This window comes from Lepidochelys kempii, chromosome 4 (assembly GCF_965140265.1).
Source record: "Lepidochelys kempii isolate rLepKem1 chromosome 4, rLepKem1.hap2, whole genome shotgun sequence".
In the NCBI taxonomy this organism is placed as follows: Eukaryota; Metazoa; Chordata; order Testudines; family Cheloniidae; genus Lepidochelys; species Lepidochelys kempii.
The window spans coordinates 62,944,571-62,957,814 of NC_133259.1; the positions used below are offsets into that span (position 1 = coordinate 62,944,571).

The window sequence follows — 13,244 nt, forward strand, 5'->3', positions numbered from 1 at the left end:
TACTGATGACACTTTTTTTTTTCTTTTTTCTTAAAAGACCATTCCTGTTATCTAACTTCTTCACTTCTGCTAAATGGTAATATTCAGTAAACATCTGCTTTTCGGAGAACAGAATCAAGCCTGTTGTCTAACCTAAGACAAATATCAGTAGAATTACTAAGAGAAGAAATATAGTTTTAAATAACCATTTTACAGCTCCTTTGTGGTTTATAAAAATGATGGCCTCACATTCCTACTTGTTTTTATGTTAGAAATACCAAATACTTATTACCCTCTATTTGAGGGGTGGGATTGTGACATAGCTGAAATCTGAGTTGCAAATCTTCCAGCTGCTAATTGAGCACAGTGTTACTGAGTCTTAAAAATTGAATTTGATCATCCTATCCCTCCCCAATAGGCTGTCAGCCGCAAACAGTGTTATAGTCGCAATCCTCCAAAGGATGACAGAGTTCTCCAGGAAAAAGGGGATCTCGTGGCCTGAGAGATTTATGTCCATCACAATAGTTTTAGCTAAGAAAAAAGCAGGAAAAACTGCATTTTTTTTTTAAAAAAATGCAATCTTAAGACAGCAAATAATTAAATAATAAAAGACACAGTCCCCTATAATTCACTGTTCCCTTGGTGGAGCACCATGTGATCCCTCAAAAATCAGTTGCTTTTTTATTATTACAGTGATATTAGGGGTTTTAAATAATCAATTTGTAACAAAATAGTTCCTGTTTCTCGGTTTTAGTATAATGGGGTTAACTGAAAGTTAGCATCCATGTCAACCATGATGCTTTTTGAAAAACTTAACCTTGTCCTGATCAGTAGGAATGACAATTGCTAGCAAGATCAATATTTGCAAATCAGACCAATTAATTAGTTTGTGGCTCAGTAACCTGAATTGACGCTTTCAGAATCGGAGGTTCTTCCAAAGTTGTGTAACAAGCTGTTGAGCCACCTGGCTGCCATTTTAAAATGTACCATTGGTTTATACTCAGCAATCTCACTAAACCAAGACTGATTTTTTAAATCAGAATAGAAGGAAATAAAGTAAAAATTATTTTATTTTACTTTATATTTTATCAAAGAAGATACTGTTTGTATTAAATAGTGAAAAAAACAAAACAAAAACAAAAAACACATAGACGTAAAGGTGAGAAAGACGATGCTATAGAAGACAAATATAAGCTTATGTCTTTGGCAGGCAAGTGCTGTCTCCCCTTTTGCTGTTTTTGGAGAACGGCTTCAGATCTTTTCAACTTAAAGCCCATTGTTCGCACAAGGGATGGTTTTTGAGAATCACAACTATAAAGTCTACTATGTCCAGATTCTTTTTTTTTTTTTTAAATGCATTTGGCTGTGTTGTTGACCTCCAGAATCTCTGAAATTGACCCTCCTTTGGGGCGGAGAGTGCTGATTTGGGAAGCAGTGGCTTAGAATATTCTCATTAGCAGCTTATGTTTCTTAAAAAAAAAAAATCACAGTAAGAGAGGTTTAGCAGCTGCTGTGGCATTAAATCAGGTTCTGAGAAAAAAGCAGCTCAATCTGAAATGACAGGCAAATATGTTTATGGGATTTATTAAATGTTTGGTCTTAAAATTGAATAATTAAAATATATTTTTACATTTAGGGATCTATAAGGTTGATAGAAAGCTGGCTAGATTGTTGGGCTCAATGGGTAATGATCAATGGCTCCATGTCTAGTTGGCAGCCGGTATCAAGTGGAGTGCCCCAAAGGTTGGTCCTTGGGCTGGTTTTGTTCAATATCTTCATTAATGATCTGGAGGATGGTGTGGATTGCACCCTCAGCAAGTTTGCAGATGACACTAAACTGGGAGGAGAGGTAGATACACTGGAGGGTAAGAATAGGATATAGAGGGACCTAGACAAATCAGAGGATTGGGCCAAAAGAAATCTGATGAGGTTCAACAAGGACAAGTGCAGACTCCTGCACTTAGGACGGAAGAATCCCATGCACTGCTACAGACTAGGGACCAAATGGCTCGGCAGCAGTTCTGCAGAAAAGGACCTAAGGGTTACAGTGGACGAGAAGCTGGATATGAGTCAACAGTGTGCCGTTGTTGCCAAGAAGGCCAATGGCATTTTGGGATTTATAAGCAAGGGCATTGCCAGCAGATCGAGGGATGTGATCATTCCCCTCTATTTGACATTGGTGAGGCCTCATCTGGAGTACTGTGTCCAGTTTTGGGCCCTACACTACAAGAAGGATGTGGAAAAATTGGAAAGAGTCCAGCGGAGGGCAACAAAAATGATTCGGGGACTGGAACACATGACTTATGAGGAGAGGCTGAGGGAACTGGGATTGTTTAGTCTGCAGAAGAGAAGAATGAGGGGGGATTTGATAGCTGCTTTCTACTACCTGAAAGGGGGTTCCAAAGAGGATAGCTCTAGAGTGTTCTCAGTGGTAGCAGATGACAGAACGAGGAGTAATGGTCTCAAGTTGCAGTGGGGGAGGTTTAGGTTGGATATTAGGACAAACTTTTTCACTAGGAGGGTGGTGAAACACTGGAATGCATTACCTAGGGAGGATGGTGGAATCTCCTTCCTTAGATATTTTTAAGGTCAGGCTTGACAAAGCCCTGGCTGGGATGATTTAGTTGGGGATTGGTCCTGCTTTGAACAGGGGGTTGGACTAGATGACCTCCTGAGGTCCCTTCCAACCCTGATATTCTATGATTTACCTCTGGGTACTATACTAATGACCTCTAGCTGTGTGTTGGCTGGATTTTTGTTCATTTTCATAGGCTCTAAAGCAGATTAAGTTTGGTAGATATTCTGTGTATTCCCTCTGTGGTGCTCCAGCACTGACTTCACATGTTTTCCGCATCTGTAAATTCTTATGCCTTTATACTTATAAATAAATAAAAATCTTAGCTTCACCACTTCATAGCTGAGCTTTTTTATGCGGTTTCTATATAGACAGACAGTAGCTATTGTAGTCTTCAGTGGTATTTTGATAGTACTGGTTGATACCAATATTCTCTGTGAACTAATGACCGTATTACATATACTACATTGATAGGTTCCTGCAAAAACTAATTTTTGGAGATCTCGAATATTAAAGTTTTATTTAACAGCTTAATTTTTTAGTCATTTTGTAAAAGAACTGGCCTAGTGAATTTAAATTGCCCTCTTCTTCTCCTTAGACATGCTTCCTAAAAAGGCACATAACATGCTTATTTAAATGTCTACTTTATTCACACCAGTCTTAAATCTTGCCAAAGACATTCTGTTTCAAAAAAATTACTGACTTCCTTTTTTTTAGAAATATAGTGAAGGAAAAAATCAGAACAAAAAGTGGTATGTCAAATTGACTTGTTGATCTTCCACAAAGCAGAGTAAAATTCACTTCATTTACATATTTCAAGTGGAAAAGAATGGCTTTTGAGGACGCATCTAAATGTTTTAATTTGATTTATCTGTGTGTGTATTTAGGCCACAGAAAGTGAGGCTGGTGATATGGATCTGAGTGGATTACCAGAGACTGCAGTGGATTCTGAGGATGATGATGATGAAGAAGACATTGAGAGGGCGTCAGACCCTCTGATGAGCAGGGATATTGTTAGAGACTGCCTGGAGAAAGACCCAATAGACAGGACAGATGATGACATTGGTAAGTTGGCATGAAAACTAGCTGGAGGAAGTGGGAAATTGAGCCTCAGGACACTTTAATAGTATTTAACATTTTCTAACTTGTTTCTCGGTCCCAAACTTAGTAGAGTGAATCTGTGTAGCAAATATCTAACTTCATGTGAAATAATTGTTTAAAATGCCAAATGATTGATTTTACAGGTTACATTTGGATAACTCGAATAAATAATTCTGTTAACAATAACAGATGTTAAGCTGAAAACAAAATTAATGAAGCAACTCAATTTAATTTTAAACTAGATACTTCACTGATATGATGCAGATTTTAGGTTGCAAATTAATGTCACAAAAACATACTATTAACCTAAAAGAGAAGAAAATATTCAGTTACAGTACAAGTTTATGAAAATAGCAAGATATGATTTAAGATACTCCTCTTCTTCCACAGTACAAATGGACTTCTTGAATTATTTGTTAAATTTTTTTTTAAGCTATTGATTCCCAAGTATAGGGTTGCCAACTTTCTAATGTCTGAAAACTGGAGAGACATACCCCACTCTGCCTCTTCCCCCAAGGCCCCACCCCTGCTTTCTCCTCTCTCCCCATTCCCCCATTGCTCACTGCTCTCCTCCTTCCCCACCCCCACCGAAATGGGTTCCCTCTGCTCCTGGGCTAGGATAGGAGCTGCAGCCTGAGATGGAGCCTGCCCACCCATGAGATGCAGATAGGAGGTGGCCCCAGCTGAGCAGGGGCTGGCACGGCTTGATGACCCAGTGCCTCTCCCAATCCCCATGGTAACCGGACTGTTGGTGTCTGATCAGTATTTCTGACCAGACACTGTACAGGTCCCTTTTCGACCAGACAGTCTGGTCTAAAACCGGACACCTGGCAACCCTACGAGTTTAGTATATTACAGATGCTTGTTTAAGAAAAAAAGTGGGTGGGTATGAGGAAAAAACGGGAAATGAATGTGCTATTGATGTATATTAATGCTTGGAGTCTGCTAGAACTGAGAGACTGCAGATTGTAATTTGACACCAGAGACTTGTGTGTCTTGTAAGAATCTCTGGTGACTGAAAAGGCTTTCACAGAGTTCTAGAGAATTTTGAAATTAACAAAAATTGTCACAATAATGGAAATACTAATTGCATATCAAGTCAATGGAAATTAATTCCTGTTGATCACAGTTAGGGCCCTACCAATTTCACAGCCATGAAAAACAGGTCATGGACCGTGAAATTAAGCCCTTCCCTGTGAAATCCAATGTCCCCTTGTTCATAGGAGTGCCCCAGCAAAGGGGCCTACTAGCTCTGGCTGGGCTGGGGAGGAACAGGACTTGTCCAATCCCTTCACAGCCACTGGAGGGAAGGAGAGGAAGACTAGACCCATCTCCGGGTGCCTCCCCCTGCTGCAGGATGCTCTGGGATTGGGCAGTAGCTCTAGAGGTTCCTGCAGTTGGTGGAGACTTGTGGAGTTGGGTCCGATCTTCCCTGTGCTACTGGGAGCGCCCATGTGTTATCATAAGTATTTCAGACCAGATTATTTACCCTTAGTTATACCTGTGCAAGACCATTTCCTTCAAATGTTCTCTTTATTGGGGTTGCTCAGGTGTGGCTAAAACTAGACTTTTGTGCTACATTTGTGAATCCTCAGCAGAATTGTTAGCTGAGATCAGACAGATTCCAACTCTCTCTCATGTCTGTGTTGATTCTGCCCTGCTAACAGGGGTAAAAAAGAGTACAGGCTTACTTTTGTTAATAAAGGGATCAGATAGAACTTGATTACACATGAAGTATAAGACATTGAAAGAGTCACTTCATATTACTGTAACCATGCTTTTAACTGGTCCTTCTGAACAGGGTTGTGTTTATATATTGTGTGATATTGTACAGCACATCATTGTAAAACCTAAACCCGAAAGGGCTGGCTAGAGTTAGGAATATGAATTTGCCTGTTTTTATGAAATTGTCTCTCATCTTAGGTTTCAGAGTAACAGCCGTGTTTGTGTTTATAAAACATGCTTTGTGTGTATAAAAAGATCTTCTACACTTTCCACAGTATGCATCCGATGAAGTGAGCTGTAGCTCACGAAAGCTTATGCTCAAATAAATTGGTTAGTCTCTAAGGTGCCACAAGTACTCCTTTTCTCTCATCTTATTACCTTAATACGAAAGTGGGCAAACTACAGCCCGGGGGCTGCATCTGGCCCCCCAGGTGCTTTAATTCAGCTCTTGAGCTCCCGCCAGGGAGCAGGGTCTGGGGCTTGCCTCGCTCCGCGCGACTCCTGGAAGCAGCGGCATGTCCCCCCTCTGGCTCCTATGCATAGGGGCAGCCATGGGGCTCCGCACGCTGCCCCTGTCCCAAGTGCCGCCCCTGCAGCTCCCATTGGCCACACAGGCAGTGTACAGAGACGCCTGGCCACCTCTCTGCACAGGAGCTGGAGGGGAGACATGCCACTGCTTCTGGGAGCTGCTTGAGGTAAGCACTGCCTGGAACCTGCACCCTGACCCCCTCCCGCGCCCCAACCTCCTGCCCCAGTCCTGATCTCACTCCCTCCCTCCTAACCCCTTGGTCCCAACCTGGAGCACCCTACTGCATCCCCGGCCCCACCCCAGAGCCCTCAATCCCCCTCCCGTTCCCCCCCGCCCCGCACCCTAACCTCCAATTTTGTGAGCATTCATGGCCTGCCATACAATTTCCATACCCACATGTGGTCCTTGGGCCAGAAAGTTTACCCACCCCTGCGTCAATATGTCTTTAAATGTCCTTATTTGTATGGGTTTATATTAGTTATATAGTATACTTTTTTGTTGTTTGGATCCAAATGTCCTGTAGACAGCTTAAGGGTATGATACTGCCACAAAAATACTTTGTAAAACTTAATTTCTTCAGACTAAAAGGACCTATCATGGTTTTAATAGAACTATTACTATGACTCTGTGGAGTCATTGTGATTTCATTGGATGTATTCAAGGCACATGGTTATATTACAATATTTTCATTATACTGGCATTTACTTTATAGATCTTTCATTGATATTATAATAAGCTAATCTGTCTCCAAAAAACCCCAAGTAATTATAACAGCTCTCTGTACATTATTTATCAGTATACAGACAGCATTGTACAGTAGTTTAACTTAAAGAACCCTAAAGCATTTTTCTGAAGAGCTGCTTTTACTTAGCTTTGTTGTTTTGATGTGTATGACTCAGTGGGCTTTTTTTCTCTTTCAGAACAACTATTGGAATTCATGCATCAGTTGCCTGCTTTTGCCAACATGACAATGTCAGTGAGGAGAGAACTTTGTGCTGTGATGGTATTTGCAGTTGTGGAGAGGGCAGGAACCATAGTACTAAATGATGGGGAAGAGGTCAGTAGAATTTGCTTTGAATCGTCTTTTGTGCAGACGTCAAAAAATGTGGAAACTTTTTTTTTGAAGTTTGGAAATTCATTTCTAGTTGCTGGAAAGTAGCACTAGGAAGTAAATTGTTTGTATGCTTGTTTTGTGTTGTGTTGATTATGGTTTTATTCAGTTCAGTTTGCAAATGGTTTTTCAGTTTAAACACCCAAATCAATTTACAAGATACGTGCAGTAGACCTTAGGAAAATGTTCTCAATAAAGGCTATACAAGCACATGTATTGTTAATGATCAGAGCTGATTTCAAATGCTTTTTATTTTGATCTTTCAGTATGATTTAAATACTGTCATGGGTTTTATGAATTGTATAGGTTTTATAATTCCAAGATTTAATTAAAGGCTAAATATTAGATTCCTTAAGGAGATGGAAGGAATTATAATAATTTTTCAGGTAAACTAGTTCATCCTCCTCCTTTCTTGTTTTCATAAATAGTTGCTAAAAATAAACAGACTTTTTAAAAATTTATAAGCAATTCTGGGAATAGTGTTTGTACAGTACCATGCTAAAATGCTAAGTGAGTAGGTGATTGTTCTTTTCACCTATCCTGCACTGTTCAATTTCTAGCTGGACTCCTGGTCAGTTATATTGAATGGTTCTGTGGAAGTGACATATCCTGATGGAAGAACAGAGATACTGTGTATGGGAAACAGTTTTGGTGTTTCCCCTACTATGGACAAGGAATACATGAAAGGAGTGATGAGAACCAAAGTGGATGACTGCCAGGTAGAGTATTTTACTCCATATATATATTTGCAAAACACAATTATAAATTATATAGTACTGTCCTTACAAGTGGACCTGCATTTTAAAAAAAGTTTGTGGCAGAGTTCATGTTAAGTTTACCTGGTAGGGTGCAGACACAGGCCTTGGAATTGTTCAATAGAGTAATTTTAACAGGGATATTTTCTCTCCAATAAATTTTATTCAAAAATCAGTTTCCTTCTTTCCTTTTATTTCAAATGCAGGAATGGCTTTGTACTTAGTTGGGGCGAGGTCTTTAAGCACTTTTCTAATAGGTTCATTGACAAAGGTGAAGTAAAGTATTCTGTTTAGTACTGTGTGCTGGAAATTTGATATTAGTTACGAAATGACCTGAAAAAAAACCTAAATTCATGTTGAACCATATTGGGGCAAAATATAAAGGTAACACATGAGTTTATCGAAGCAATCAATCAGAAGTCTCAAATACACAAGGTCAGAGGACCCATCAAGAAAAAGCAGCATAATTTATCACTGCCCTCATGTTTGGTTAATATGATTGCAAATGAAATGTCAGTTCAGTTTTTGGTAATTGTTCATAAAAAAATGATTCCAGTTCAAATTGGAGATTGACATCCCCAGGTAATAAAATGAAATGCACAGCTACTGCATGAATGGATTTATGTGGCCAAAAGCCCAAGAGAAAAATATCTGGGTCTAAAAGGAAAAGGATTTATGGTTCCGTTTGGACCATTTGTCAAATTATTTTACTTGTAGTGAATTTCTGGAGAAATGCCAATTGTCCAGTGGACACAGTCTGATATTTTGACTAGTGTAATGTAAAGTGTATTGTAAATATCTAAATTATCCAAGTACATTAACACCACTAGTAATTGTATTTAGATAGCACTTCTGTTGCTGGCTTAAATATAAATTGAGATTCTTTTGATTTCTTTTATAAGTGGCAGTTTCCCTTAAAATGCTGCAAATGCATATCTTATGTTGAAGGGGAATGGTCCATGTTGGAATGTAAATGTTTTCATCTAAAATTAATTGTTTTCTGTGTATCTATGCTACTCATAAATTAAAATGGTAGAGTTCTTTTAATGGCTGGCTTAATATATTTGTGATTACTCAAAGAACAAAAGTGAAAGTTTGCTCACCCGTAGAAATAGTGGCACCATAATTATTGATAGGGCTTTCCTATCGTTGTTCCCTTTTTAAATGGCCCTGAAGAGGAGGAGGAAGAGGTTTCCTTGAGGAAAACTTTGCAAGTGGGATTTACTTTTATTGGTGGAGAAAATGCAATTATATGAATATTCTATGGAGATATTAAATCATCTTGAATCAACGAATCTTGCACTCTCCTGAGGCAAAAATTATTGTGGAATTTATCACACTTACTTATTCAGCTGTTTACTATAGCAGAGCTCATGGAAAGACAATTTTGGCCATCCATGGCCTGAGAAGTTACTTTATCTTCAGTAATCATAGAATACTTGTATTTTAAGTCCAGACAGTTTTTCTGAGGTCTCAGAACTCTGTACCTTTTAATATCTATGTTTGATGATTCTTTCCAGTTTGTCTGCATAGCCCAACAAGATTACTGCCGCATCCTCAATCAAGTGGAAAAAAACATGCAGAAGGTAGAAGAGGAGGGGGAGATTGTTATGGTGAAGGAGCACAGGGAGCTTGATCGCACTGGAACAAGAAAGGGTCACATTGTCATCAAGGTAAAAAAAAACAAAAAAACAGATTCTTTGTAGACTTGTATGAGATCTTCCTTGGTGAGCAAAGTCCTGAATTAGTTCAGTCATATATTTGAAATATAAGCTTTCCAAAGATTCTGAAATAAGAGCTAAAAAACTATTCAAAATTAAACACAAAAAAATGCTGCTGTTTGAAGGTTTTTTGATTTGTTTTAATTTAGTAAAGCTTATCAATCTCTTTATTACAATAGTCAGGCTATTTTTTTATTGTTTAGCACATTGGTGACTAAACAGGCTTAATGATACTGTTATGTTTAGTGTACCATCAAGATGTTAGCTGAAAATAAAAAAGCATTCATGTTTTAGTTAATAATTAAGCTTTTATTTGTTATAGGGAACATCAGAAAGATTAACAATGCATTTGGTGGAAGAGCACTCAGTGGTGGATCCAACGTTTATTGAGGATTTCCTTTTGACCTACAGGACCTTCCTTTCCAGCCCAATGGAAGTGGGCAAGAAATTGTTGGAGTGGTTCAATGACCCTAGCCTCAGGGATAAGGTTGAAAAAATGACTACTTAAAACTACGATTGTGAACTCACATGTATTTAAATATAAAGTATTACGATCTAAATAAAAATTACAAAAATATTTTTATCTTTAAACCAGTATAACTAGATTTGGTTGAACAACCAGCTAATAGTATATGAGGAAATGTTGCTTGTAGAAAATGTATGTTAAATCAGGCGAATAGTTATTTAAAAAAGTGTAAGGCACTACCTTTAAACACTAAAGGGGGAGCAGGGGAGGTATTTCATCACTCATGTATCCATGCTTGTCAACTCTGTATATTAAATAATTGGTTGAAGAGGTATCAATCATCCTTTTAAAAAGTCATCAGCATTTCAAGAAAAAAGAAAAGGAGGACGTGTGGCACCTTAGAGACTAACAAATTTATTGAGCATAAGCTTTCCTGAGCTACAGCTCACTTCATCGGATGCATTCAGTGGAAAATACAGTGGGGGGAGATTTATATACACAGAGAATATGAAACAATGGGTGTTACCATACACACTGTAACGAGAGTGATCAGGTAAGGTGAGCTATTACCAGCATGAGAGCTGGGGGGCAAAAAACCTTTTGTAGTGACAGTCAAGGTGGGCCATTTCCAGCAGTTGACAAGAATGTCTGAGGAACAGCTGTGGGGGGAGAGAGGGGGGAGATAAACATGGGGAAATAGTTTTACTTTGTGTAATGACCCATCCACTCCCAGTCTTTATTCAAGCCTAAGTTAATTGTATCCAGTTGGCAAATTAATTCCAATTCAGCAGTCTCTCTTTGGAGTCTGTTTTTGAAGATTTTTTGTTGAAGAATTGCCACTTTTAGCTCTGTAATCAAGTGACCAAAGAGATTGAAGTGTTCTCTGACTGGTTTTTGAACGTTATAATTCTTGATGTCTGATTTGTGTCCATTTATTCTTTTACGTAGAGACTGTTCAGTTTGGCCAATGTACATGGCAGAGGGGCATTGCTGCAGCATTTCAGTAGACTATAGTCATAGAATCATAGAAGATTAGGGTTGGAAGAGACCTCAGGAGGTCATCTAGTCCAACCCCCTGCTCAAAGCAGGACCAACACCAACTAAATCATCCAGCCAGGGCTTTGTCAAGCCAGGCCTTTAAAAACCTCTAAGGATAGAGATTCCCCCACCTACCTAGGTAACCCATTCCAGTGCTTCACCACCCTCCTAGTGAAATAGTGTTTCCTAATATCCAGCCTAGACCTCCCCCACTGCAACTTGAGACCATTGTTCCTTTTTCTGTCATCTGCCACCTCTGAGAACAGCCAAGCTCCATCCTCTTTAGAACCCACCTTCAGGTAGTAGAAGGCTGCTATCAAATCCCCCCCTCACTCTTCTCTTCTGCAGATGAAAGAAGCCCAGTTCCCTCAGCCTCTTCTCATAAGTCGTGTGCTGCAGCCCCCTAATCGCTTTCGTTGCCCTCTGCTGGATTCTCTCCGATTTGTCCACATCTTTCTGTAGTGGGGGCCCCAAAACTGGACTCAGTACTCCAGATGTGGCCTCACCAGTGCCAAATAGAGGGGAATAATCACTTCCCTCGATCTGCTGGCAATGCTCTTACTAATGGAGCCAAATATGCCATTAGCCTTCTTGGCAACAGGGCACACTGCTGGACTCATATCCAGCTTCTCATCCACTGTAATCCCCAGATCCTTTTCTGTAGAACTGCCGCTTAACCAATCGGTCCCCAGCCTATAACGGTGTATGGGATTCTTCTGTCCTAAGTACAGGACTCTGCACTTGTCCTTGTTGAGCCTCCTCAGTTTTCTTTTGGCCCAATCCTCCAATTTGTCTAGGTCACTCTGGCCCTATCCCTACCCTCCAGCATAGCTACCTCTCCCCCCAGCTTAGTGTTATCCGTGAAATTGCTGAGGGTGCAATCTATCCCATTGTCCAGACCATTAAGAAAGATGTTGAACAAAACCAGCCCTAGGACTGACCCCTGAGGCAGTCCAATATAGTTCTGTGGTAACTTAGGGCCTAAATTTATGGCCGAAAATATTTCGTTGTTTTCTGTGCACAATAATGGTTTAATGCAATTTGGAAAACACTTTCTCCTAACAATTTTCTTAAATATAAATAAAAGCAGAAGGACACCAGGCTTGATTCTTCCTTCACTTCACATGGTGAAAATTGGGGTAGCTCCATTGAAATCAAGAGTATAAAATTGGAGTAAGAGGAGAATCAGGTCCACCATATCCAATTATATATGGGGCAGGTAACACTACCTACAGTTAAATTTGCCCAGCACTTCACTTTATAAAATCCTGTTTTCAGTTACTTATATTTTTGCCAAACTTTATACTTATGGTTTTGCCAAACTTTAACTGTTTGGGTGAAAATTGCATATGCCAGATATTTACCTCAGACTGGTTTTTCTTTTTTTTTAGGGGAAGTTGCAGGGGTAAGTCGGGGAGGAAGAATTTCAACTAAAACAGTTCAGTTGTTTCTGTAAACAAGGTTAGAGAAAATACGGTGTTTGCCCATGTTAAAAAATTAGGATGATCTTTTCCTTAAGAAGGTCTAGTGTCCACCACACTTCAGATCAGGGACTTGAAATTTGCCATGAAATTTGTTCGGCCTTCATGTGAGGGAAGTGTAGGGTGACCAGATGTCCTGTTTTTAAAAGGACAGTCCCGTTTTTGGGGACTTTTTCTTATATAGGTACCTACCACCCACCCCCTGTCCCGTTTTTTCACAGTTGCTATCTGGTAACCCTAGGGATGTGGCTTTTGCTGTCCCATGAAAATCCACCCCAGATTTTTAGTATGTATTTGCTTCAGCTCCAGTGCCACATTCCCAGAAGATTCCCTCTGCACTGAGTGAGCTTCAGACCAGGGCTGAGCAGATGTTGGCACCAGAATTGAAAACAATGAATCCGTGTCCTCTGGGTGCTCAGTAATCACCACCTACTGAAACCCAGACAGTGTGGAGGAGGAAGGTCCTCTGTTCAAATGCAGAGGGGGCAAGAGTCAGACCTGGAGAGAGAGGAGCAACGGCAAATAGATTAGAACAGGGATACCTGGGAGTTAGGGCAGACTGAGCCTGGACACATGAAGAGAGGAGATGGAAAATAGAACTGGGAATTGGGCCAAAGAGACTGGAACTGGGAGCCAGTTGGGTCAGAGAGGTACAAGGGGGCTGAATTAAGGTTGCACAAAACGATCTTTGCTAACTTTTGGATGCTTGACTTTGCAACCTTAACGTTCTTTGACTCCATCAGCGTTAAAAAAAGAGCTAGAT

The 13,244-nt window shown here is 39.9% G+C and overlaps 1 protein-coding gene across 14 annotated transcripts in view; it reads left to right on the plus strand.

Moving 5' to 3' along the window:
- The window catches only part of RAPGEF2 (Rap guanine nucleotide exchange factor 2), a 307,277-nt gene that overhangs the window by 252,087 nt on the left and 41,946 nt on the right, over positions 1-13,244 (plus strand). For all 14 annotated transcript variants that reach the window (XM_073341485.1, XM_073341476.1, XM_073341481.1 and 11 more), the window contains 5 exons: positions 3,442-3,619; positions 6,830-6,966; positions 7,581-7,739; positions 9,296-9,448; positions 9,819-9,983. In XM_073341485.1, the coding sequence (XP_073197586.1) occupies positions 3,442-3,619; positions 6,830-6,966; positions 7,581-7,739; positions 9,296-9,448; positions 9,819-9,983 (792 nt within the window). The remainder of the gene's footprint in view (positions 1-3,441; positions 3,620-6,829; positions 6,967-7,580; positions 7,740-9,295; positions 9,449-9,818; positions 9,984-13,244) is intronic.